Below are 27,568 nucleotides of genomic sequence, written 5' to 3'. Positions count from 1 at the left end.
TGACAGGCACATGGAAGGGTGGGTGTATCATTCTACGCCCTCCACATACATATATTTGGAATTTTCTGTTATGTTTACATAACCTCAGAAAATTCTTGGAAAAATTCTTCACACTCCCTACCCTTCACCCTCTCACTTTCCCACCCCAGCACCCCAGTCACTTATTCATTTCTATTTATACAAAAATTGTAATTATCTCTTCGAACTAGTTTATATTCAATCAATTCTAAAACATGTAATCATCAGTTAATTCACTAGTGATACTAAAAAGCACAAAAATTAAGTTTTTATCTATAGTAAATTAAGGTCTCAGCATATCTTGGAGCCAAAAAAACTATCATACTTACATGCCCTCTCTCCTCTTTCTGGGGTAAATGCTGAGATAAAGAAATAACTATGTAGTATTTCGAGAGAATCCTAAGCTAAATATGTGAAAACACTATCTAGAGTATTGATGTTCAATACTGGCCAACAGCTAGATGAATAAAATGTAAAAAATTAAGATAAGGGCAACATGTGAAAAGATGGCAAATAAGCATACAGATAGGCAAAACGGAAATGGAAATCAATTCCGATGACCTATCTTTGAAAAAGTATTTTTGTTTTTTCACAAACTGAGATACCAGCCAATGAAAAAAAAAATGGTTAAGTATCTAGTGGAGTAACAGCTATGTCCCTGTGCACCAGAAACCCCACTAAAGAACCAATATCATATCTGCTTTAAAACGGGTTTTTTTTTTCCTGAAATTTTCGTGTCTACAACAAAGTTTAAGGAGCTTAAATTCACTATACAAGTAATTCATTCGGAATGACAGGAACGTTATCACTCAGTTTATGGATATGTGAAAAAAAAATCAAGTTACTGATCAGTTACTTTTCCCTCATACAAAGCACAGCTGAAGTAAAAAAGTACGAGAATTCTCTTTCAACTACTGCAATAAATAAACAAGGGGTAGGGAACAGAAGAAACTACTACAAAATGTTGATAATTAAGGAAGCTGAGTAATGGTACACAGCATTCATTAAATTCTCTCTTCTATACAAAATTTTCCATAGTAAAGGTCTGTTTTTTTCCTGAATTAGAAAACCCTACTAAGTGGAAAATAAATGAAATAATAAATTTCAATTATTGCAAAAGGATACAGACATGGCTCTTGACATCATTACGAAGTCCTTTACGAACAAATTCATACGCTTCTTCTTTTTTTCCTAAACAGTTCAATGTCAATCCTTTCATAGCCAAAGTCTCTGAAAGATATTTTTTAACCTCTATTTACACACAAAAATTTCAAATTATTCTCTTTCCACTATTTTTTTAAGCTCTTACTACTATTTTAATATGATATCTGCCAATGCTTGCACTATTTGTCTTTTTAATCACAAAGTTAAAACTTCTGTCCAAACATAGAAAGTAAAACTACATTTAAGTATTATTAAAGCGTAGCCTGGGTCCTTTTCTGAAATCCCTGAGGCTGGGACTGAGTTCCTCAAATACCTTCTGCCCTTTATAAGACTGTACAGAGGGGCTGAGATGATTCAGCTGAAAAAACGTAATATGGTGGGCCCCCAAATTCTGCTGTGTTAAATCTATGGCAGTAGCTCCAGAGCTTTCATCCAAGGTCAATTCTAATCATCCTCCAATTTATATCCCACAAAAACAATCTACCTTAGCAAAGAGATGCACACAATGTAAAATTCAGTTTATTTAATGTTGGAAAACATACCTTATTTTTGGCAGTAAGTTTATTCCAACTAACTCTGGTTAGGCTGATTAACATCAGTTTGCATTCCAAGAGTGTAACACTGAACTGAGGGAGTGGTAACCCAAAAATATATTTAAGGTAGCTAATGAAAGATGGCTTACAGTGAAATAATTCTCTGACTATACCCACAAGAATGAGACAAGAACAATGGTTTTCAAATGATCTCTGTGGACTCTGGTTCTCAGAACATGGTGATCCAGCAGTTCAGGCCCCTATAAACATCTTCATTTATCTGTTTTCACACAGTGAATTTCCCTACAAGCTGCCATGTGGATAAGGGTTCCATAGAGAAAAAAAATGAAAATAAACTTTACGTTTCTCCAACTTTATGAACCGAAGACTTCTTTCCATTTCCTTCAAAGAACGTTTTAAATTTTAGTTGAAAGCTGAGCAAGATCAGCCTACTTTCCGAATAAGATGGTCTCAAGAATTACCCATGTCGAATATTCAGAGACCCTAACTGGCGGTGCTCCGCTGGAGGACCGTAACTAGCATGTCTGATCTTATCTGTCCTTCAAACAAGCACCGGTCACCAGTGAGAAGGGATGAGACAAGCAAATATAGATCTAGTAACACCAGTGCTAGAAAACAGCTCAAGATAATCCAATGGTAAATCGATAGTACCTAATTTATTTATAAAGGTCAGCAGATATGTAAGAATGACATTTACCAGAGAATAAAATGCATGTGACTGTATCACTATACTACTTCTATACTGCTAATGTTGTCTTCAATTCATACATAAGAAATCAAAGCATAAACTTAAGTTCTACCCAAAGTAATAGATGAAACAAGGTCTCTAAAAGTACTGTTATATACTCCGATAAGCAGTCTCTCACAGATGAGACAATACCTCCATGTTCAGCAAATTTTGGATTCGAAAGAATCATCTTGCAAAACTTGAGGCCATTTTTGTACTGCTTCTGTTCATAGCATTTCTGTAAAGAAATATGAACAAAAATTATTTAATAAAATGAATATATAGGGTGCAACTTTTCTTTGCGTTGTATAAATTCTAAATTCAAGATCCAAAATTACGTCTAAAACATATGTGATGGGAAGGTGTTAAGTCAATTTTTATCACTTATAACATGACGTATATTTTCATTACCTACTTCTTGCCAAGTTGTTCTAGAATGAGTATTTTCACGTTTATAGGAAAAAAGGGGAAAAACCCACTTAACAAATAGGAAATTTAATTGTCAGCCAATACTGCTACAACTTTTTAAAATTCAAAATTCAAAAGCAAAAATTATGTGATAACAACATAGAAAAACACTAAAAACTGCACTATGTTTTTGCAACTTCAAAAATGAAACCAAGGTATACATACACAGACACACACACACACACAGCAACTACTACATATCCAGATAAAACCTGTTATATATCTCATAGGTATCCCTCAAGGTAGGTGTCATCATCTCCTCCCTACAGATGTAGAAATTGAAATTTAAGAGTGCATAAAATGTGTTTATAAATAGCTCAGCCTACTTGCAAACTCTGGTCTGATTCCAAAAACCATATCTTTCCACACTAGGCTAATACAAGTATGAGCAACACCTTTCTTCCTAAACACCACCAGCCAGGCTAAGTAATCAGCACCTGTCCACCACAGCCATTGATCACAAGAACATCTCATCATCTTCCACTTACCCTCCCACTTACATTGAAATGGGTTTTCTTTCTAGTACTCAACATGCCAAGTTTGTGCTCACATCAGGGCCTCTGTACATGTGTTCCTTCTACTTGAAATGTTCTTCCCCAGATCTTCCGTACCAGCAGAATTTCACGTGTCACCTGCCTAACCACTCTATCTAGTACTGCCAGCCTCCCACCCCCACACACATATTCTCTATCATATCACTCCATTTTCTGCACAGCACTATCATTCTCCGAAATTCATATCTGATTACTTATTCAGTGTCTATCTTCCTCACCATACTGTAAGAACTCCATGAGAACAGAGATGAGCTCTATTGTAAACAATGCTGCATCCTCAGGGTCTACACAAATTAGGACCGCTCAAAAAAATAGTCTCCTAGGTTCAAAGCAAAACAGTTCCAACAAAGAAGGAGGAAATGGTTAATCTTTGCAGCAGGGGTGGGATGGGGCGGGGAGAATTAGAAAAGCGTTCATAGAAATGTTTAGGGGCACCTGGGTGGCTCAGTGGGTAAGTATCTGCCTTCAGCTCAGTCCATGATCCCAGGGTCCGGGGACCAAGCCACGCATGGGGCTCCCTGCTCAGCAGGAAGCCTGCTTCTCCCTCTTCCACTCCCCCTGCGTGTGTTCTCTCTCTGTTCAAAAAAAAGGAGGCTTCTTGGTTACATCTAGGGAAGCGAACCTAGTAGGTGGGAGACAACAATGGGAGAGAAACCTGAATTCCAAGCCATCTGAATATATTCCCTATTCCTAAAATATTTAAAATAAAAATAAATGGGCACCTGGGTGGCTTAGTCAGTTAAGCATCTGCCTTCAGCTCAGGTTATAACCTCATGGTCCTGCTCCCTAGTCAATAAGGAGTCTGTTTGTCCCTCTCCCTTTGCACCTTCCCCCATCCCTCACTTATACACTCTCTCTCTTGTTCACCTTCTCTCAAATAAAATCTTTAAAAATAAAATTAAAAATTAAAAATAGTGTTGACTACAGGAGTTCATCTGACAAATGACAAGAAGAAAAACAGAAGTAGAAGGAACCACTGGCAAACAGTAAAGAGAAATATAGTTTCTTTCTGACTTACCAAGTGATCTAGAAATACTAGTAATCATACTACCAATAACAGTAATAATAATAGTTAACACTTTTTGGAAGCATTTACTAGAGTCAGGCATCATTCACTTAATCCTCATTTAAATCCCAGGAAAGCCTATGAAATACAGGTTATTGCCATTTCAGATGGAGACAGTGAGGCACACAGTTACTGAGTTTACAGAGCCAGTGTCAGAGCCATAATTCAAACCATGTTGTCTGTCCCTAGCATCCAAGCACACAGGTTAAAGAAAAGTGTTAAGTTATACTCAGTACAAAAGATAGATTCTACTTTCAACTTTGTTACTAACCAGACAGAGAACCTTAGACACTTAGTCACTTACCACTCCTTGGTTTGGTTGTTTCCTTCTCAAAAGAAAGCATGGAGCAGCTCCAAAATTCAAAAAAACCTAAAGCTAATAGCCAGTTTGGGGAATAAGACAGGCATGCACAAGCCCATAACATGTAATAAGCTAGCTACTAAATTTGTATGGATGTGTTTAAGTACATTCATAATTCATTTTTAAAAATCTGCTGTTGGGGGAGCGCCTGGGTGGCTCAGTCAGTTAAGAATCTGCCTTCAGCTCAGGTCATGATCTCAGGGTTCTGGGATGGAGCCCTGCATCTTGGGATCCCTGTCCAGCAGGGAGTCTCCTTTCCCCTCTCCCTCTATCTCTCCCCCACAACCCTTCAATCCCCCTGCACTCATGCACAGGAGACAGCAAGCTCTCTCAAGTAAAATAAAATAAAATCTTAAAAAAAAAAAAATTTTATTGTTGGTGGCAGAGCACTTTGGTCCACCAACCAAACTTGAAAAATAAGTTTAATGAAGAGACTTTGTCAGGGAATTATTGTAGCAAAACTCTACCCACATTTATTGCAACTGTGAGATGCTAAGATCATTCACTTTTGCAGCACCCTCCTAAATTCATGTACCCTTATAATAAGCATTACATAACCAGAGAAAAACGTACTTAGCATTTCCCAATTTATGTAGGGACAAAGTTAACTCAGCAGCAGCTGTAACTTTCTGTAACTAGAGTATAATAAATCATGTAATTGTTTTTTAAATAATCTACCGATAACATGATTTAAACTAGAAAATACCCAAATAGGGTGAAAAATAAGTTTTCTGTCATCCTTTAGGGATAATGCCAAATGTACTTAAATCCAACCAACAACTTACAGATGAGCCTGAAAGGGGCAAAAAGTTCAATTCTCCAAACCCACCCTGTGAAAAAAGAGAGGTATGGAAAAAACGAAACTAAAATAACAAAGAAAGGGGCGCCTGGGTGGCTCAGTGGGTCAAAGCCTCCGCCTTCGGCTCAGGTCATGGTCTCAGGGTCCTGGGATCAAGCCCCGCATCGGGCTCTCTGCCCGCTGGGGAGCCTGCTTCCCTCTCTCTCTCTGCCTGCCTCTCTGCCTGCTTGTGATCTCCGTCTGTCAAATAAATAAAGTCTTTAAAAAAAAAAGAAAAAAAATATATATATACACACACACACACACAAAGCCCAATGAAGCAATCTGCCACAATGTTTTAATTTGAAATTTTTGTGTTTTACATTTGTCTCTCATTATTTGCTCACCACTAAGTATCACATAAAATTAAGACTTAAAATGTTAATCCCATCTACTGTGTATCTTTTTGACATTTTGAAGAAGCATAAAGTTTCTACTGGCTTGAAACAGAAGAGCTGCTATGAATTCCTACCTACCACTGATAATACTTAAAACTATTCTAAACTTAGTATTTTATTTATAGTAAAGGTAAGCATATAGTCATATAACCAACACACGCTGTACATAATGAATTCCCGCTTATATTCAGAAGAAATGACACCCTAGAAAATACACTATGTACAACAGCAGTTTAAAATCCACAGTCTCCATGTGTGCTGAGAAAAGCGAAGGCATGTCGCCTCTCCTCCTGGAAGAACGGAACCTAGAAAACGAGGGAAGGCACCGGGGACAGTGGCACGAAGCCTACAGAAAACTCTCCCGGCCGGCAGCGGTCATCTCTCGGGGTCATTACTCGGGTTTCTGCTTGGAAACAAAGTAAAGGCGCCCCTGCAGAGTGAAATCAGCCAGCCCGCGCGACTTTGCCGAGTCCCGGCCTGAAGGAGTTCGAAGCGACCAAAGAGCTATCTGCCTTCGACTTTGTAACTTGGAAAAGCAGTTCAAGTCGTTTATTCGCTCCCTAAAGAGGGTAAGTACCGTACACCAGAAACATGCAAACTCTTGCGAAGGGAGGCTCGGCTTCCCAGGGTTTGCTTTTCCCATCCCCGGTGTAAGCCGGAGCCCCACTCCGCCCTAGGATCGCCCCATCTTCAGCCGGTATCGGCGTGTGCTGTGCAATGGGTTAAGCACGAAGCAGTGAGTGAACACCCGGCCGAGGGGGAAAGGAACACACGGGATGACGGGGGAAGGAGGGGTGCAGAGGTCGCGAGTCCGGCCGCAGGGAGCCGCGGAGGCCACGGGGGTCACTCCCAGGCCCACGCGCCCTGGCCCAGAGGGACTGCGGAGAGCGGCGGGGGCGCGGCGAGCGGCCGCAGAGGGACGAAGCGGGCAGTCAGGTCGCCGCGGCGCGGAGGTAAACAAAGAACGGAGCCCGGGAGCAGCCCAGCCCGCGCAGGCGCCGCCGCCAGACCGCTCGCCGCACCGGGCAGGGTCGGGAGCGCGGCCTCGGCCACTCACCAGGATGCGCTTGAAAAGGTTGCTCTCCTTGGGCGGCAGCTGCACGTTCGGCATCGCGGCCGGCGGGGAGGACCGGCACCCGGGCGCCGCGTTTCGCGGGGGCGGGCCGCTGCGAAGAGCCGGGGGGCGGGCGGTGGGTCAGTTCATGGCCTGGAGTCGGGGCCGGGCAGGCCGTTGGGCAGGGCTCGCGATAGAAAGGGAAGGGGACCTGGTCCGGACCCTGTCAACTCCCGCCCTGCGGCCCGGCGAGCAGCCGCGGCTCCCGTGCGCAGCAAGATGGCAGCCGGGGCCCGTCCCCGCGAGCGGGGTGATGTGCGCCTGCGCCGGGCGCCTGGCGGCCAGAGGCGGCGGGGGACTCCGGGCGGCGGGGAGCGCGGTGTGCGCAGGGCTAGGTCGCTTCTGCCACCCGCACCCCGGTGCCCCGCGTAGGTCACTGACTGTGCCGTGCTCTGATCGCTGGGCTTGCGGGCCACCGGAATGTGAGTCAAACCTTTTTGATTTCTCTGCACTCGGGAACTTAAGCGGTGCTGGCTCCGAGTAAACTCTCCATTCAGGACGAACTTGTTTTCCTTCCTAGACTTTGAGAGAAGACTTTTCGGTGCCTACCCAAAACGCATACATGCACAGTGTAGGTGAGGTCCTTGGACGGGCCTTGAAATGGACTAACGGGAAAGCATATTTGAAATGTTAGGGAAAAAAACATACTGTCAGCAGCTTAGAACACCTGACCTTGGCGGTGAAAACTGTGGTGGTTTTATGGGGCCACTGAGTCTCCAAGTCTACCTACCCTTTCTCCTCAGAAGGTTCCCCTTCATACAAGCCATGTAATAACATGGCTTAATAAGCCAATAATAATGAGAGAAACAATAGTCAAACCCAGGATCTTCCAATTCTGGGACACTGTCATACCTAAAAAGCAACCTGGTGATAGAAATGTGTGAGTCTCGAAAGATACGTATATACATCGATAGCAAGCACAGCCATGCATATGAGGTAGGTATATTATCAAGGAATATGTAAATATTAGATGCATAAACTTATTTATGTGTGTTCCGGACCTTCATTTGTGCCTGATTGTGTGACTACTAAGGGGTTGATGCGTAATTGCACTGAATGGGCTGTAATCGGAGCTGGGGTGGGGCTTTCTCGAATTTCCCTTTAGCCTGAGTTTGTTTGGAGATGGAAGAAGGCAGCACAGGGGTCTTTCAAAATAGTGAAGAGCTGGCTCAGTTGGTGGACCGTGTGGCTCTTGATCTCCGGGTTGTGAGTTCGAGCCCCACATTGGATGAGGAGACTACATAATAATAAATATATACATATATATATTTAAATTAGAAAAATAAAATAGAGACAGTACTGTTATTAAAAGGGAGGTAGGCTCAGAGGGACCTAAGTGTTCTGGGCAGATCCTAGGCTCCTCAAGCGACTAGAGAGGAATTGGCAAGGAGAGCTTCATGGGAATTTAGCTGAGCTATACCTGAACTGGTTGGTGGTAGTCTTCTAGACAATGGAGCAGGACAGAGGGTGCTCTCAGCACCCTCATACCCAATCATTTCCATAGTCCTTACCCACTGCTTGCTCACCATGCTTTACTGATTCCTGAAAATTCTTTGGCTCCCAATTTATCTACATTCTCAGGAGCAAAGGGTTAATTGTGGCAAGAGCTGAAGATCCAGTACTCTGGTCAGGCCATCCTTTTACTCTCATCGGACATGGACTTTTCTGGAATATACCTCATTCAGCCGGCTTAAGCTATTCTGCCACACCTCAAGGCCGATTTCAAAAGGACAAGTTGAAAAAAAAAAAAAAGTGGAAAAAAGTATTGTGCCAACTGTAAATATTTTGGAGGCATGTAATGTTTATCTTTTCTGAAAGTTTCCATGGGCCTAGTACAGCCTGACTCATTACAAATCACTAACTGTCCCCATTCTCTGCGGTAGCTGCTGGATCTTCACCATGGCCTCACCCCTAAATCAGGCACCCTTCACTGGTTCTTCATTTGCATTCAGCAGCTTCCCACCCATTGCCAACTTCTCCCCTTCCCATAGCCTCCCCAGCATCTCCCAGCAGTGCAAAGGAAACCTGCAATCCCAAACACGGAGAAGTGAGTAGTTATAAACCCTCATATTTAATATTTTCCTCATCTGCCTTACTACACGCACCGTAGCATGTGATACACACATACCTATATTGTCTACATTAGGGTGGGAGTAAGGGGAGAGGTGAAGACTTGAAAAGAATGCCAATAGCGGGCACCTGGGTGGTTCAATCCGTTAAATGTCTGACTCTTGGTTTTGGCTCAGGTTATGATCTCAGGATGGTGAGATCAAGCCCTGCATCGAGCTTCATGCTCAACAGGGAGTCTGGTTGGGTTTCTCTCTCCCTCTCCCTCTACCCCTCCCTGCTGTGCACTCACACTCTCTCTCAAATAAGGAAATCTTTAAAGAAAAAAAAAAAAAAAGAATGCCAATAGCGTTGCTGGTTGTTGTCAGCATAAGTCTTAGAGTGTGTAAAGGGTGTAATGCATGCACAGTCAGAAAGCCTGCATTAGCCAGTCGTTATAATTTTATTACTAACTTCCTGTTTAGTCTGGAGCAAATCTTATTTCTACCTTTCAACAGAAAACAAGGTTATAATAACATTATTTGTAATCTTTCACAGCAAGGTTATGTGAATATAATGCTTTATCATTTCTAAGCCCACAGGGGGGAAAAGAAAAAAAAAGCACACGCATTGTAAATCTGAGTTTGCTGACTCTCAGGAAGAATGCTGAAGCCTGGCTTGGGCCATCATTGGCCTCCACCAGATGTTGCTTCCTGGTGCTTCAGACAGGTTGTACCTTCTTCAGAATCATGCACACGGTACATTAATAACAACAACATCTATGAAGACCTTTTTGCATATATGATACGCGCCAGTGATTTCTCTTGCTAAGCTTAGTAGACGCAAGGAAAAAATAATCTAGAAAAGGATGTCCTCCACCCCATATGCAGAACATGTCTTACAGAACTAGCTGCATGGTTTGCTGCTAGTCCTACAACCAACTGAACCATGTAATTAAAGGCTGATGGGAAAAGAACTCATCAGGTTGCGTAGTGCATTATACCCTCAATTCCCTAATGTGTCTACTCTTGTCTTCCTTCCTTGCTCTTGTTTTGGAGAAAGCAAGCGTACTTCATTCCTCCTTGGAACTCTTTTTTTTTTTTTTTAAGATTTTATTTATTTATTTGACAGAGATCACAAGCAGGCAGAAAGGCAGGTGGGGGGTGGGGGTGGGAAGCAGGCTCCCCACCGAGCAGAGAGCCTGATGCAGGACTTGATCCCAGGACCCTGAGATCATGACCCAAGTGGAAGGCAGAGGCTTTAACCCACCACCTGAGCCACCCAGGGCCCCCTTGAACTCTTGATCCCATTGCCCTTGGCGTTTCCTAAACTTTTATTCATCAGTTGCTCCCCTCCCCATGTTTGCATTTTCTCCCTCCTTATATAGCCTGTATTCTAATGGGAGGAGACAGACAGAAAACACTTCGATCAACAAGATCCTCCCAGACTGGGAAGTCCTAGGGAGGGAATAAAACAAGGTCCTGTGAGGGCAGAGGGGATTGAGGGAAGGACTACTTTAAATCAAGTACTCAGGAATGATCTTTGGGATGGGGCGGTGATAACATGTGAACAGACCTAAAGAATGGGAAGTGAATTAACAAGGAAAAAGCTGGGACAGCATTTTCTAGCTGAAGGGAACCTCATGCAAGTGCCCTAATACAGGGGCAAGGTGAGCACGGCCAAGGCCTAAAAGGGACAGGTAAGAACTTCAGTTTCAAGGAGGTGACTGGAGGGTGGTGTGTGAGATGAAAAGCGTTCAGTTGAAAATGTAGACCAGCTTATAAGGGGATGGCCATCTCAGGCAATGTGGATTGGTTTGGTCCTAAGTTCAGCAGGAAGCCATTGAAGCACTTTAAGCAGGAATGTGGCATGATCTGATTTTTTTAAAAGAACACTCTTTGGGCACCTGGGTGGCACAGTCGGTTAAGTGTCTCACTCTTGGTTTCTGCTCATGTCATGATATCAGGGTCAAGAGATACAGCCCAATTTCCAGCTCTGTGCTCAGCATGGAGTCTTCTTGAGCTTCTCTCTCTCCCTCTTTCTCTACCCCTTCCTCCCACCCCCACCCCCTGGCTCATGCACACATGTTCTCTCTCAAATAAATAACATCTTTAGAAAAATAAAAAAATAAATTTATTTTAAAATTTTTAATTTTTTAAATAAAAATGTTACTTTAAAAAATGTTATTTTAAAAAAATTACATCTTTAAAAAGATAAAATAAATAAAAGGGTGACTGACCGGCTCAGTCCATACAGCATGCAACTCTTGATCTTCGGGTCATGAGTTCAAGCCCCATATTGGGCATAAAGCCTATTTAAACCCACACACAATTTTAAAAAGTCATTCTGGAGGTGACTGGCTGGCTCAGTTGTTAGGTGTCTGCCTTCAGCCCAGGTCATGATCCCGGGGTCCTGGGATCAAGCCCCACATCGGGCTGCCTGCTCAGCAGAGAGCCTGCTTCTCCTTCTCCAGTCCCCCTGCTTGTGTTCCCTCTCTCGCTGTGTCTCTCTCTGTCAAATAAATAAATAAAATATTTAAAAAAAAAAATAGAAGTCATTCGGACTACTTATGGAAAATGGACAAGAAAAATAATGAGGTTTCTTCTGGCTGAGTGGTAACTCTTATTTGCTCCTTAAGATTTGACTTCTGCCTCCAACAGTCTTCTGAAAATGTTGTCTGAAATCTCAAGAATGCATTTGTTCCATACTTAATTACTGAGTACAATGTGACAGGCAGTCTTCTAACAAAAACATCTACCCTCATGAAGCTTACATGTTAAGGCTGCTAGGTAGCGGCCAACTCTGAAGATTTTTTTTTCCTGTCCTCCTTAATCTTTCCTCCTTAAGTCACCAAGACCATGAAGAATCCTGGGTTTTCTCTTCTTCCCAGTTACTCTGCTGGTCCTCCATCAACTCTTCTTCCTTCTCTTAAACGTTGGTTGTCTACACAGCTCTGTTTTCTTTTTCAACATCAGCAATAAAATGGGTTCATTGAGCACCTGCTGCTCACCAGCAAAACCAGCAGAATTAATAAATCCTCCCACTCCCATAGCTTCCATTATTAGCACCAAGCTGATTTCAAATCTGCCTCTAGCTTCAGGCCTTCTTTTGATGGCCTGGCCTTTATTCCCACTTGCTTGTGAAAGAGCTCCATCTAAGGCCTGCCAAGCATTTTCCATTTGGGCATAAAGAAAAAACTTAACCTTCCCATCAAACCAGTCCAAGTCCTGACTTCCCTATTTTTGTTGATGGTAGTACTCTTGTAGTTAAAATTCTCTGATCACCTCTGACTCTTCTTCATTAATCCCCACACCAAGTTGCCTTGTCATTTAGGTGCTAGATCTGTCAGGTTTCTTCCTTTCCTTCCCTGCTTTTCAGTCCCTCTCCACCTTAGAACTAAATACTGCAAAAACCTCGTAACTAGTGCCTCACTTTCAGTGTCTTCTCTCCATTTCATTTTGCACGTTGCTTGTAGGTGTGTTGATATGTTGTTTCTACCCAAAAACCTAAATGGGTCTCTCAGTTTATCAAAACTTTCAGTGGCTCCTATTGTCTAGAACTAGTCTATTCCCAGATTTTTCTTTGCTCCTACAATTACCTTATGTAGGAGGGGAACCAATGACTATAACTGGTCCAGTATTTTCTAAACTCCATACTCTTGCTCAATCTGATAACTAGATGTTGTTTTTTCACTGCCTGAATTTTTTTTTTTAAATCCTTCATCTCAAATGTCATGACTTTCATAAAATCTTTCCAAGTCTTTCCAGTGGATCTGATCTCGCTTTTCCATGAATTTACATAGCACTCTGTCCTTCTTTCATGTCTTTGTCTTACTATTTTATGTTTTATAAATTATAAGTTGTCTGAAGGCGATTGTTGTCAACCTTGCTGCACTCTTGTATCACATTAAGAAGTTTCAAAAGGGGGTGCCTGGGTGACTCAGTTGTTAAGCATTTGCATTCAGCTCAGGGCTTGATCCCAGGGTTCTGGGATCTAGCTGAGCCCCGCATCGTGGGCTCCCTGCTAAGCGGGAAGTCTGCTTCTCCCTCTCTCACTCCCCCTGCTTGTGTTCCCTCTCTCACTGTGTCTCTCTCTGTCAAGTAAATAAATAAAGTCTTTAAAAAAAAAGTTTTCACCTCTTTAAAAAAAAAAAAAAAGAAGTTTCAAAAGCTGATGCCTGAGTCCTACCTCCAGAAATAATGACTCAGTTAGGGTGGGGTGGTGGTTGGGTTTTAAAAAAATCTTTCCAGATGATCGTAATGTACAACCAGAGTTGAGAACCACTGCTTCAAGGCATTCTATCCTAATCCAGGTTTAAATATGCCTCCCATTCATCTTGAGGTTAAATTTAGGAAAGGCACAAAAACAAGCAAAGAACCCTCATCACTAAAATTCAATTAGGAACCCTAGATAGAAGCCACAAATTGCTGATAGGCCCACAAATAGTAGATGTGGTCTAGAATTAGCATCATTTAAAGTCTCGGGGTCAACACAGAAACATTATGACACAAGAGTTCTCTCAAAACCATCATCAGATTTACACCCCGCCAGGCATCTCACTTCTGCTGTATGCATGTTTGTTTGGCTCTCTGCTTTATCTGCAAAGTCCTTTTCCTCCTGTTCTCTGTGCCATACTTTCCACTGGGCTTCATCCTCAACCCCTTTGCTGAACACTCTCTTCCTCCTTGCTTGAACTGCTACCCAACCCTTCTCCTAGGACCTTGTCTCTCATTTTGCATCTTCCTGTCCTCACATACCGTAGGTGTTGGTGGGGGAGAATCAGCATTTTTTCCCATCCCACTGCCTCTCCCAAATCATAAAACTTCACCTATATTTATTTTGAGTTTATACCCACCAACTCTATCATTCTCTTTTCCTTTTCATCTTGGTCACTTTCCTTCATTTGTTCATTTGCCAACTGACAGTTCTTTCAACTTCACTCATAATATCCATCTACTATGATTCCAATATCCATGTGGATGATTCAAAATCCTAGCATTTGGGGGCGCCTGGGTGGCTCAGTCGGTTAAACATCTGCCTTTGGCTCAGGTCATGGTCTCAGTCCTGGGATCCAGCCCCGCATCGGGCTCTCTGCTCAGCAGGAGAGTCGGCTCCTTCTCCCTCTCCCTCTGCCCCTGCTCGTGTTCTTTCTCTCTCATGCTTACTCTCTTAAATAAATAAATAAAATATTTTTTTAAAAGATTGAATTATTTATTTGACAGACAGAGATCACAAGTAGGCAGAGAGAGAGAGGGAAGCAGGTTCCCTGCTGAGCAGAGAACCCGGTGCAGGGCTCGATCCCAGGACCCTGAGACCATGACCTGAGCTGAAAGTGAGGCTTAACCCCCTGAGCCACCCAGGCACCCCTAAATAAAATCTTTTTAAAAAAGATTTTTAAGATATTTTTGAATATTTTTATATTTTTATAAAATCTTTTTAAGAAAGATTTTATTTACTTATTTGACAGACAGAGATCACAAGCAGGCAGAGAAGCAGGCAGAGAGAGAGTGGGGGAAGCAGGCTCCCTGCTGAGCAGAGAGCCCGATACGGGGCCCGATCCCAGGACCCTGAGATCATGACCTGAGCCAAAGGCAGAGACTTTAACCCACTGAGCCACCCAGGCACCCCAAATAAATAAAATCTTTAAAAAATCCTACCCTTTGATAAACTATGGTACATCCAGATAATGGAATACTATTCTTTACTAAAAAAGAAATGAGGGCACTTGGGTGGCTCAGTGGGTTAAAGCCTCTGCCTTCAGCTCAGGTCATGATCCCAGGGTGCTAGGATTGAGCCCCACATCGGGCTCTCTGCTCAGCAGGGAGCCTGCTTCCCCTCCTGTCTCTCTGCCTGCCTCTCTGGCTACTTGTGATCTCTGTCTGTTAAATAAATAAATATAATCTTAAAAAAAAAAAAAAAGAAATGAGCCATCGAGCCATGAAAGACATGGAAGAATCTTAAATACATATTACTAAATGAAAGAAGCCAATCTGTAAAGGCCATATACTACATGATTCCAACTATATGACATTCCAGAAAAGACAAAACTATTGAAACAGTAAAAAGATCTGTGATTGCCAGGGGTTGGGGGAGGGAGGGATAAATAGAAAAAATCCTATGTGGAGGATTTTCAGGGCAGTGAAAATATTCTGTGTGATACTATAATGATAGATACATGTCATTATACATTTTTCAAAACCTAGAGGGTTTGTTTTTTTTTAAAGATTTTATTTATCAGATAGAGATCACAAGTAGGCAGACAGGCAGGCAGAGAGAGAGAGAAGAAGGGAAGCAGGCTCGCTGCTGAGCAGAGAGCCCGATGCGGGGCTCGATCCCAGGACCCTGAGATCATGACCTGAGCCGAAGGCAGAGGCTTTAACCCACTGAGCCACCCAGGCGCCCCGAAACCTAGAGGGTTTTGACCAAATTTTGAATCAGCAACACTTGCCCTATGTCTCAAATCAGAAATTCCAAGAACCAACTCTTACTTTTCTAATTATTTTTAAATTACAAGAGATTTGCCAATGTTCATTTAACTCTAGGGAGACTTCCTACAGTAGGCATGACATTCCTGTTAATGGAGATGAGATCCCAGCTTGCGGGGTTAGTAGTCTGTCAGTGTGACACTGAAAAAAGTCTTCATTTACTTATTTATTTATTTGGGAGAGAGAGGAACAAGCAGACTCCATGCTGAGTGGGGAGCCCAATGCAGGGCTCGATCCCAGGACCCTGAGATCATGAGCTGAGCCGAAATCAAGAGTCAGGTGCTTAACTGACTGAGCCACCCAGGCGCCCCTTGAGAGAAGTCTTTCTGCCATTGCACTGAAACTCCAGCATCCTGACTTCAGCACAAAGCCAAGAGCCATACCCCTCAGACTGTTGTTCTATATACATCTATAATTTCTGATGATAGTGACTCCAAGTGGATTCTTTTTGGGACAGTCCATGTTCTGATGACAATCTCTTATTGCTCTTTGAACAAACATTTGTTGATTCCTTTGTCAGTGCCATCCATTCTTCAAGATGCAGGGGGTCTAGGCTCACTCACTCACTCTTCTGTCTTCCACGCACCTGTTCTTCAGTGGCCTCTCGCTTGCCAGTGTCTGGATTTTCGCCATTATCTCCCTGTCTATTCACTCATTCGGCCCACAATGGTTGAACACCCACCTGTACCCATTATCTTCTTCTCTCTTCATTTCTCAGCAAAAACAGTGCCTTCTGGCCTATGCAGAATTAATTCCTCCATCTGTGCTTAGAAGAGAATACATTTTTACCTTCTTTGGAGATTTTACTGCTCTCTCCTTGTTCTCTCTTCTCTTGTCTTCTTAATGACTGTAATCACTTAGGATCACCTGACTGGCTCAGTGGGTAGAGCATGTGACTCTTGATTTGGAGTTGTGAGTTCAAGGCCCACGATGGGGGGAGAGATTGCTTAAATAAATTACTGTAATCATTTCATAATAACTATTATTGAACACTTACCCTGTGCCAGGCATTATATGTAACGGGCTGTTTTGTATTTAATCCTCATGGGAACCCTATGACAAAAATACTGTTATTGTACTTTTACAAATGAGAACTGAGGTTGTTTGTTTGTTTTTTTTTAGTAAATTTGCACTAAATTACAAAACTGCAAAGCAAGGGCCACCTTGCCGAAGCTCTTGCACTCAGCTACCATGCTAAACCGCCTCCCTTGACCAGCCTCCTTCAGCTCATTTTCTGCATGGCTGCCGAGGGAGTCTGTATTCAGGCCTTATTGCTGCTATAAGAAATCACTACACATTTAGTGGCTTAAAGCAACACAGATTTATTCTCTTAAAGGTCTGGAGGTCACATGTCTGAAATGTGTCTGCAGGACTATGTTCCTTATGGAGGCTCTAGCAGAGAATTCCTTTCCTTACCTTCGCAGCTTCTCAAGTGCAGCTTCACCTGCACTCCTGGGCCTGTGGCCTGTGGCCCTTTTTTCCATTTTCAGAGCCAGCACTGTCAATTCTCTCTCCTCTGCCCTCTGCTTCCTCTGCACATCTCCGCTCTGACTCTAACTCCACCGTCTCTTGTCATAAGGACTCTTGGGATCACACCCGCCAAGATAAGGCAGGAGTCTCCCCATCTCGAGATCCTTAACTTAATCACAGAGGCAGAGTCCCTTTTTGCCAGGTAAAGTGACACATTCCCAGCTTCCAGGGATTAGGATATGAACATTGTGCCAGGAAGTGGGGCTTCACTCAGCCTACCAGGTGATCTTGGTAAACGATAACTCTCACACTTATGGCTTAAAATCCTTCCATAGATTTTAGGAGAAAGCTGAGCCTCTTTCCCTAGGTATGTGAAGCCGTTTATGATTTGGTACCTGCCTGATTTTATAACCTCATGTCTCACTCAGCCAGACTGCACTACTGGCCATTTCTTAAGTCCTCAATATATATCTGTGTTGTCCTTCTTCTCTGTGCCTAGCTAACTCCAGCCTGTCCACCAAAACTCAGACTAAACATCATCTTCTCCCAGAAGCCATCCCTGCCACCCAATTCCAGGATGGCCCAGCCATCCTCCACATTGTCAGAACACTCATTCCTCACCTCGCATATAGCACTCTTCACACCATGTTGATTTGTTAACTTACTTGTCCATTTCCTCCATGAGGCGGAAGTGCCTCTGGATTGGACACAATGTCTTATTTGACTGTGTTTCAGAGTTGGTCCTCAAAAGCTTCTTTGTTGAATTAATCATCTTCCTCTAGCACATAGCATCACCTTACAGACAGCAGAGAGTCAAAAACTGCAGTTAAAATAAACTGCAGTTACTTTTACCTCCTCGAGAATAGAGAGATAATTTATTATCCTACACAAAAGATATTCAGAATTTGGGACCTGTATCCTGTTCCCCCAGAACTATAACAGCCACTGCGAACAATACATTGCTAAGTATAATACAAGGAAAGATTTAGCAACATCACAAGAGATGTAATTGAGATTACATGGGAGCTCAAAGGGAGGCAGAACTAGCTGATTAAGTTGGTGAGCCGATCTATAAAAGACAGTGATAGCAGGAAGGACATCTATTCTCATCACTGAACACGTAGCACTTAGCACGCCTGGCACATAGTATGAATTGCATACCAGACAGAGAAATTAATGTGGTGAAGAAAAGCGTGAGGCTTTGAAATGGGCAGAAAGATTATGGGACAGTCCTGCTGAGTGAAATGTTTTCCCTTGCCTTTGAGCTATTTTATAACTCTTTTAAGTTGTAGAAAACTGCTAACAATACAAATGATTCTTATCCCTAGCGATGCAAATTCTGTATAATGGCAATGTGAATTATTATTGCCTCGTATATATTGACCAGCTTTTCGTCTTTTTTTTTTTTTTTTTAGATTTTGTTTTTGAGGCACCTGGGTGGCTCATTCAGTTAAGCGCCTGTCTTTGTCTCAGGTCACGAAATTAGGGTCCTGGGATTGAGCCCTGCATTGGGCTCGCTGCTTAGTGGGGAGTCTGCCTCACTTTCTCTCACTCTTTCTTGCTCTCTATCAAATAAATAAATAAAATATTTAAAAAATTTTATTTTATTTTATTTTTTTTAAAGATTTTATTTATTTATTCGACAGACAGAGATCACAAGTAGACAGAGAGGCAGGCAGAGAGAGAGGAGAAAGCAGGCTCTCCACGGAGCAGAGAGCCCGATGCGGGGCCCGATCCCAGGACCCCGGGATCATGACCCGAGCCGAAAGCAGAGGCTTTAACCCACTGAGCCACCCAGGTGCCCCTAAAAAATTTTATTTTTAAGTAATCTCTACAGCCAATGTGGGGCTCAACCTCACAACCCCAAGATCAAGAGTCATAGGCTCTACCAACTGAGCCAGCCAGGTGCCCCAAGTTTTTCATCTTTTAAACAAATTCATTTTAGCACTTCTCATGGCATATTTATGTCTTCTCTTGCGATTTTTCTTTAGTTATAACATCCTTCGCTCATTCATACCTAATTAAAATTCTTTTTTTTAAATTTATTTATTTGACAGAGATCACAAGTAAGGAGAGAGGCAGGCAGAGAGAGAAGAAGAGAAGCAGGCTCCCTGCTGAGCGGAGAGCCCCATGTGGGGCTTGATTCCAGGACCCTGGGATCATGACCTGAAGCCGAAGGCAGAGGCTTTAACCCACTGAGCCACCCAGGCGCCCCCCTAATTAAAATTCTTAACAGGTGTACATCTCATATCTCTACAAGGATCATAGTCTTACCTTTAAAAAAACATAAGGTTCTTGGAGGAGATTGCGATGGAAGAAAGGCTAGATTGGGGCCAGATGGTGCAGAGCTGGGGGGGATGATGCATGATTAAGTGAGACGGAAAACCAAGGGCAGAAGCAGGGTCACAGTGCAGCCCAGCCGATGTGGTTCAACTCCCTTTGGCCAAGATACTGTCCCTTGGGCACAACTTAGAGCTAGTCATCTAACCATATGCTGTGCCTGTTTCCTAAACTGGGCTTTGCACCTCAATCAACTATCTAGGGGTGTTATGAAGATTGAGTGAGTTAGTTCAAGGAAAGACATTTAGAGCATTACCCAGTAAAGAATAAGTACTCAGGGAGTATTAACCATTGTACTATTGTTACAGTTCACAGTTCTCTGTCTGAAGTAGTTGGGTGCACATGTTTTCAAACTTGGGAATATTTTGGATTTAGAAAGGAAAATGTGTACACCGTATGTGGCATAAGACTCTCAGTGGGATCTGGGGTAGCAACCTGTAATCCAGTACATAAATATTTCTTCAGTAAAATATATGGATGTTTATTCCAAGTGAGATAAACACAGATATAAATAGCCTCATAGCAGTCCAAGTCAGGATTGCTTGCCAAATTGGTTTAGGTTACAGGAGATTTGCCCATCAAGTGATTTACCAAAACTGCAGTTTTCAGAAATTTTTGAATTGAAAATAAGGGTTTTCAGAGCTTTTGGGACTTGGGAATTGCAGACAACTGTTACATCCATGAAGTAAGAAAAGACCAAATTGATATAGGATTTGGAAATCCTGGAAATTATTCAGAAAGCAAGCTTTTAAAAAAATTTATTTTTAAAGATTTTATTTATTAGAGAGAGAGTGCACGCATGCTCAAGCAAGGGGATTCAGTATGCAGAGGAAGAGGGAGAAGCAGGCTCCCCCGCTGAGCAGGGAGCCCGATGCAGGGCTGGATCCCAGGACCCTGGAATCACAACCTGATTTAATCACCTCTCCACTTTGGCAAAGTTTTCATTTTCCCTTTTAAAAATTTCAAAGCAAGGGAGACCAGTAGTTGAGAAGGGCATGTTTTGTAACCAAACTCAAAGGAGTTCACCCTTGCGGAGCATTAAATTGAACACCACTCAAATAAGTGTCAAAAGCAAAGAACTTTTTATTACTTGTTACAAGTCAGGAGGCAGGGAGATAGTTCCCAAAGCCCTGTGTCCCCACGGGGTTAGTATAGGCAGCTTTGATTCAGTATATGGGGGGCGGGGGCAGGGGACTTGCAGGGCTACTCTAGTTTAGTTGCGCATGTCTAGCATGTCAACACACTAGGCATATACTTTTTCGCTCAAAAAATGGCAACAAACTCCCATGGGAGATCTTAGTATTACAATGAGCTAAAGGTACCCTCAGGACAACTCAAGGTCATCTGCACAGGTCCTCAACCCTGGTCCATCTCTAACAAGCTCAGGTAAGGGGCTGTCAGCTGAAACACCTAACTGGGTATCTCCTTGGCTGAAACTGTTGGTTCTGCAAAACGAAACACATTCCATCTCTGCTTTTGTCCCATCCTCCTCCTCCCTTCTTCTTGTAGCTTTCAGCCTTCAGCTTTGATTAACAGCCCACTGCCTCCTAGCCAACGTTTTCTCTTTATAATGAATGAAGAAGGGATGATAAAATATCACCATTTTGCAATCTCTAGGGAAATAATGGATCTAGGCAATGAAGAGCTTCTAGTATCATTTTAAAAACTCACAACTAAAGTATTTTGCACCTCCCTTTGGAAGTTTCTAACCCACCTATAAAGTACTTTTGCCTCCAAAATTTGAATCTGAATCTGATCAAGCCAGGTTATAGGAAATACAGGTCACCAAGGAATAAACGTCTCAACACAATACTAGGAAAATCCAGACTGTGTGACACTCCTCAAGGCAAAAGATCTGATTTCTTCAAAAAATATGTTGCAAGGAGGATTAAAAGGGGCAGGGGGAGACCTAGATTAAAACAAACCAAAAATATAGGAAGAAATTACAATATATGGGGGCGCCTGGGTGGCTCAGTTAGGTATCTGCCTTCAGCTCAGGACATGTTCCCAGGCTCCCTGCTCAGCAGGAGGTCTGCTGCTCTCTCTCTCTCTCTCTCCTTCTCCTTCTGTGTGTGCTCTTTCTCTAGTTCTCACTCTCTCTCAAATAAATAAGTAAAATCTTAAAAGAAAAAAAAAGAATTGATATATATATATAGACCTTATTTGAATATCAATATGTACAAACTGCCAAGGAGAAAAAGAAAAAAATCTGCTACAGTGAGAGAAATTTGAACATGAAGTAGGTATTTGATAATATTAGGAAGCTATTTTTAGTTTTGGGAGGTGATTATATTTCTCAGAAGTTTTTATCTTCTGGAGCTAAAATATTTACAGATGTAAAGACATGATGTTTTGTATTTGCTTCAAGGTAATCTAGTGAGGATGGAAAGATGGCAAGGGAGGAGGGCTGGTGAAACCCGGCATTGATAACTTTAAGGATTTGTGACTGGCACATGGGGGTTCACTACATGGTTCTATTTTTGAACATGTTAGAAAATTGTAATAAGAAGGGAAGAAATGGAAAGATATACATCTACATATACACACACTATATATAGATTTCCTCCATGCACACCACTTTGGATCTAAGTTGGAAAAGACTTTTGGGGAACCTGGGTGGCTGAGTCGGTGAAGTGTCTGCCTTCTGCTCACGTCATGATCCTGGAGTTTGGGGATTGAGCCCCACCTCAGGCTCCCTGCTTAGCAGGGAGTCTGTCCACCCCCCGCCCCAAATCTTGTTCCCTCTCCCTCACCCGCTCTCTTTCTCAAACAAATAAAAATTAAAAAAAAAAAAAAAAAGAAGGGGCGCCTGGGTGGCTCAGTGGGTTAAAGCCTCTGCCTTTGGCTTGGGTCGTGGTCCCAGGGTCCTGGGATCGAGCTCCACGTCGGGCTCTCTGCTCGGCCGGGAGCCTGCTTCCCCCTCTCTCTCTGCCTGTCTCTCTGCCTACCTGTGATCTCTGTCAAATAAATAAATAAAATCTTAAAAAAAAAAAAAAAGAAAAGACTTTGATGCTTATAAAGGGTATTCGCATACTACTGTCAGGAGCAAAAGATGGGAAGATAAAATTTACTGAAACAAAGATGTGAAAATATGCAATTTGAAATCAAAGTAAATGATTAAAGAAAAACACTTAGCCTGAAATTTAGGATGATCTATGGAAGAGATGAAATCACCGACTTAGGAGAGCTTGTCAAAGCTGACTTCAGCCAAGGCTACGACCAGTTGGAGTTGAATAAAAGGAGTTTTCAGGATCAGTTTGTCTTTGACCTGCCTTTGCTTTTTTTCTTTTTCTTTTTCTTTTTTGTAATTAAAAAAAAAGAGTAAGTTGACTTCTCTCACACACTCTCTGAAAATAATGAGTGCTCTAGTTTCCGTAACGCCGGCAGGTGGCGCATTTTTTGCTTTTTTTTCCCGCCGAAGCTAAGAAAAATTTGAGAACCGGTGTGAATGTATGAGAACAAACGCTGCCTTTTCATACTTCGTATTCTGCTTCTCTCAGGGGAAATACTTTACATGAATACAAGTAGAATCATCTTTGTCTTGCTCTTTCTTTTCCACCTTAGCGAGGGCTTGAATTTTGTATTAAATTGTCAAATTCGTAGTTCCACTTCTCCTGTGATAAAATATAGCTGATTAGAATCCCAAGTGGCCGCCAACCTTCACACTGTGGGATCCCTCAGGATGTGACCAAGACGCTAAACTCCGGTGAACCGAAAGCCAAGGTGCATTGCACAGGGCGCTCTAACCCATCGTGTTTTATGGCTTGCATCCTGGGATTGCATGTTCATTTCAGTGCCTCCGACAGTTTCCCAGGTGGGACCAAAGGTGTCAACGTAGCCTGGAACAATCGGAACAATCTCTCCAGCCACCCCGGTCCGGCTCCCTGAAGAGCGTCCAGGGCTGAGGAAGCCGTGGTGCTCTGCTTCTCTCAGGGTAAGCCCTAAGTGGGCGCTTTCTGATGGGGAATCCCCGCAGCAGGACGCAATTCAGCCTTCCGGTCATGGGCACAAGGACACGAGGGTATCCTCAGCATCTTTGAAACGATCCGGAAGTCGCTGAGAAGAATCGAAGTCAAAATCCCCATTCTCTACCCCTTTGGACTTTGGGCTAAGTTTGCTGTAAATGAATCTGAAAAAATAGCTGCAAGTATTTTGTTGTTAGCTCCAAGGCAGAGGAAAGGGACCCAGGTCATTTCGTTTCTAAAGGAATACCCAACTGTCGGTGCCCATTACACATACTTTCATAATAGAAAGTTTTATGAGATCAACTTTATTGTGAGAAGTATCTCAGACAGAGGAGCTCTTGGCGCTAATTTGATCGAATGCTATAACTTTCACTGAATCAACTTTTTTATTACTACCTCTAGAAGAATGTTTCGTGTAATGTATCAGACTCTTTGGAGGTAGAAGTTAACTTCATAAAATTATTCAATAATAAAAACTCACATAAGGCTTTCTCAAACAAGCAATAAAGAATGTCTTTTGGGGGGTGCCTAGGTGACTCAATCCGTTGAGCATCTGACTCTTGATTTTTGGCTCAGGTCATGATCTCAGGGTCGGTGAGATGGAGCCCTGTGTTGGGCTCATGCCCAGTGGGGAGTCTGCTTGTCTTTCTCCTTCTGCTCCCCGCCCCCCACTTGTGCTCTCTCACTCAAATAAATAAATAAAATCTTTTTTTTTCTTTTATAGCTGTCTTATTTACAATAATACTCATCATAAAACTTCAGGAAATCCAGACTACTACAAAGAAGAAAATGATTACCTGTAATTCCACTGGACTTTTAAATATATATGCATCACATATATTTGGTTTTGTTTTTGTTTTTATATAGTCTTCACACCCAGCATGGAGCCCAGTATGAGGCTTCAACTCATGACCCTGAGGTCAAGACCTAAACTGAGAACAAGAATCAGATGCTTTGCCAACTCAGCCACCCAGGTGTCCCATGCATCATATGTTTCTAAATGGAACTCAGTTTGCTGAGTTGTTGTTGTTTTTTTTTTTTTGTACTCCCACCCCCCATTGCCTCCCTTCTTATTTTTTTGTTTGTTTGCTGTGTTGTTGTTTTTTTTTTAAACAATATCTTTCATTTAATGATGAATTGTGGACATCATTTTATATTCATAAATATAGACATACCATATTATATTCTTTTTTAAAAAGCATGGAGGAGGAAGGAGTATTTATTGTACCAAGCATAAATGTCTTTAGGGATTTTTTAAAAAAGATTTTATTTATTTGTCAGAGAGAGCACAAACAGGGAAACCAGCAGGCAGAGGAAGAAGCAGGCTCCCTCCTAAGCAAGGAGCCCAGCACAGGACTCAATCCCAGGACACCGGGATCACTACCCGAGCCAAAGGCAGACCCTTAACCAACTGAGCCACCCAGGCAGACATCCCTTTAGGGACTTTTTTTTTTAACTGAGAAATAAAATACATAAAGTATGTGAAGTTTCATGTATATCATAAGGTTTCATGTATATCCCCATAAATTTTTACATACATAAATATTAGGTGCTTGGGCTGCCATAATAAAATACCACTTTGGGAGGCTGGGAGGCTGGGAAGTCCAAGATCAAGGTGTCAGCAAGGTAGGTTTCACCCTGAGGCCTGTATTGGAGAAAAAGAGAGAAGAGAGAGCTTGCACTCACAAGCTCCTCTCTGATATCTCTTATAAGGGCACAAGTATCACCAGATCAGGTCTTCACCTTTATGACTCATTTAACTTTAAAGGCCCTGTCCCCCATGTAGTCACACTGGGGGTTACCTTCAACATCTTAAATTGGTGGGGGGAGCACACAATTCAGTCCATAGCAGTAAGGTTATTTTTAAAGGAGAATAAAACTTTATATACTATATTACTTAAGTTATATATCTGCATACACAAATCAAAATAAAGAATTAAATGATTTCATTGGATAATTCCGGAGAATGATTTTTTATGGATCCTTTGGAATTTGTTCCTTACTGGAACATAAACTCCATGTGAGCAAAGATTTGTGTCTTTTCTATTCATTGCTAAATTCTCATGTCCAGAACACAGTGAGTAGCGTATAACTGTGCTCATTGTTGAATGAACAATGGAATGTTTTCTTTTTTTTTTTTCTTTTTCTTTCTTTCTTCTTTTTTTTGTGGGAGGGGGAGGAGAGATGGAGTACAGAGCTTAGGAGCCACAGAACATTAGCACAGACTGCTTTGATTGAATCTCAGTTCTATTACTTACCAGTTCTTTTACCTGGACAAGTTACTTAAGCTCTCTGTGCCTTAGTTTTCTCTTCTGCAAAATGGGTATTTTAGGGTTGTTGTAGTAAGGATTAAAGTAATTAATAGGTTTAAACCATTTAATATAGGATTAATATATCCTAGGTAAAAGTAAATACCCTGAAGTAGGGTAATGTTAGGTATTTACATTTAGAGTTAATTGTTCCTTTTATATGCAATCATAACCTAAGAAAATATCCTGTGAAGTCAGTTATATGGGATGATGTTTACCTTGGCTTTTGATGAAGAAATATTGAGACACGGCAGTGATGTGACTTGTGGTATTCAAAGTAAGGCAGTATGTTTGCATTTTCCTGGAACTGTTTATTAGTTGGATTTTTATAATTATTTAATCAGTAGTTTACAAGCTATGAACCTAGTCTGAGCCCCTACATTCAATCTATGCATGCAACACCTATAAAGTCATTAATTTGTGTATATATAGTCTCCTATCTTTTGGATCCTGTCATGATTTTTAGAAATTTAAGTTTATATCCTCCTTTAGTTATTAGGTATTTTCTCAAACAGTGAAAGCTGAAAGTACAACTACTAACATGCAGAATCCCATAGAGGGTAAAAATAGAAAAAGAAAAAGAAACAAAAACAAAAACGAAAAAAACATGTAGAATCCCTAAATCTGGGGATGATGAAAAGGAGTCCTCAAAAAATAAATAAATAAAAATTAAAGAACCACTTTGCTTTAAAAACAAAACAAACAAACAAAAAAAAACAAAACAAAACTCCACTGCTTTAGTGGCTCCGTTATATAATTGCCACATATAAAAATTCCTGTAATTTCCTATTAATATATTGTAAATCTTGATCTCCTAATCAGAATTGTAGAGATCTCTCTCCTGTGTTTGCCTCTGTGAAACCAGAAGTCGACTTTTGTCCCAGGGCTTGGAGGCCAGCCTGTGCACAAAATACAACTCCCAGGATTCCTGGGGAGGAGCTCCCGGAAGTTGTTTTTCATTCTACTTTCCGCTACCGCCCACCCTACCTATCTTGTCGGAACCCGCGTCCTGGGCTCCGGCTCCGGATGAGTACCGCCCGTAGTCATCTCTTGGGATTTTCTTTATTGCCTTGTCTTTTTATTTATTTTTCTTTCTCGATTTGTCATTTTTCCCTCGGGTTTCCCCTGTTAGCTGTTACGCACGCCCAAGGACGACTGTTTGAGACGCTGAGAGCAAGCGTTAACCCGGAAGGAGTGACCCGGACGTGAAAGTGAGTCAGTGTTTTTCGGGCTGAAATGTAGCAGGTCACAGAAGGTTCCGGCTTCAGAAAGGAAAGCTGTCGTCCTTTCTTCTTTTTCTTAGGTACTCACAATTATTTTTTTTTCTCTTTTTTGATCTCAAAAAGTATTTTTCCACCCCCCTCTTTTCCCCATGTTGTCTCGATAGGATCACTCCGTATACTGAGTGACAAAGTGTGTCTTACACGTGTTGTTCTGGCGCAGGCTTAGTGTCACTTCTGACCTGCCGACTCTGAGAATTGTTCCTAGAGTACCAGAGTACTGGGGTACTCCTGGGGTGGGTGATGGAGACACTGGCCGTGCTCAGGCATATACCGTTTACTCTAGCGAGTAAATGTCTTGGTTTAAGTGGAGGGGGGTGTGTTCTCTCTTAATATTGAGGTTCAAGACCTTGAGAGTTACTCATTCTACTGCTGTTTCGAGAGTGGACATTTTAGCTAAAAGTGTTCTAA

At 42.1% G+C, this 27,568-nt stretch overlaps 2 protein-coding genes across 5 annotated transcripts in view; one reads left to right on the top strand and one right to left on the bottom strand.

The window, feature by feature from the left end:
* The window catches only part of NAA16 (N-alpha-acetyltransferase 16, NatA auxiliary subunit), a 65,495-nt gene extending 57,998 nt beyond the window's left edge, over positions 1–7,497 (bottom strand). For all 3 annotated transcript variants that reach the window (XR_013966521.1, XM_080798237.1, XM_080798238.1), the window contains exons 1-3: positions 7,206–7,497; positions 2,617–2,701; positions 1,144–1,248 (exon numbers count right to left, since the gene is read on the bottom strand). Coding sequence is in view for 2 of the 3 variants with exons in the window: in XM_080798237.1 (XP_080654363.1) it covers positions 1,144–1,248; positions 2,617–2,701; positions 7,206–7,259 (244 nt within the window). In the remaining variant the exon portion in view is untranslated. The remainder of the gene's footprint in view (positions 1–1,143; positions 1,249–2,616; positions 2,702–7,205) is intronic.
* Positions 7,498–27,090: 19,593 nt separating this feature from the next.
* Positions 27,091–27,568, top strand: part of MTRF1 (mitochondrial translation release factor 1) — a 48,491-nt gene continuing 48,013 nt past the window's right edge. The window contains exon 1 of one of the 2 annotated variants that reach the window (XM_080799000.1): positions 27,091–27,180. The gene's annotated coding sequence lies outside the window, so the exon portion shown is untranslated. The remainder of the gene's footprint in view (positions 27,181–27,568) is intronic. The other variant, XM_080799001.1, reaches the window with a different exon arrangement.

Source organism: Martes martes (assembly GCF_963455335.1).
Source record: "Martes martes genome assembly, chromosome: 3".
Taxonomy (NCBI): domain Eukaryota; kingdom Metazoa; phylum Chordata; class Mammalia; order Carnivora; family Mustelidae; genus Martes; species Martes martes.
The sequence above is the reverse complement of the archived record's forward strand: the minus strand, read 5'-3'. Positions and strand labels throughout refer to the sequence as shown.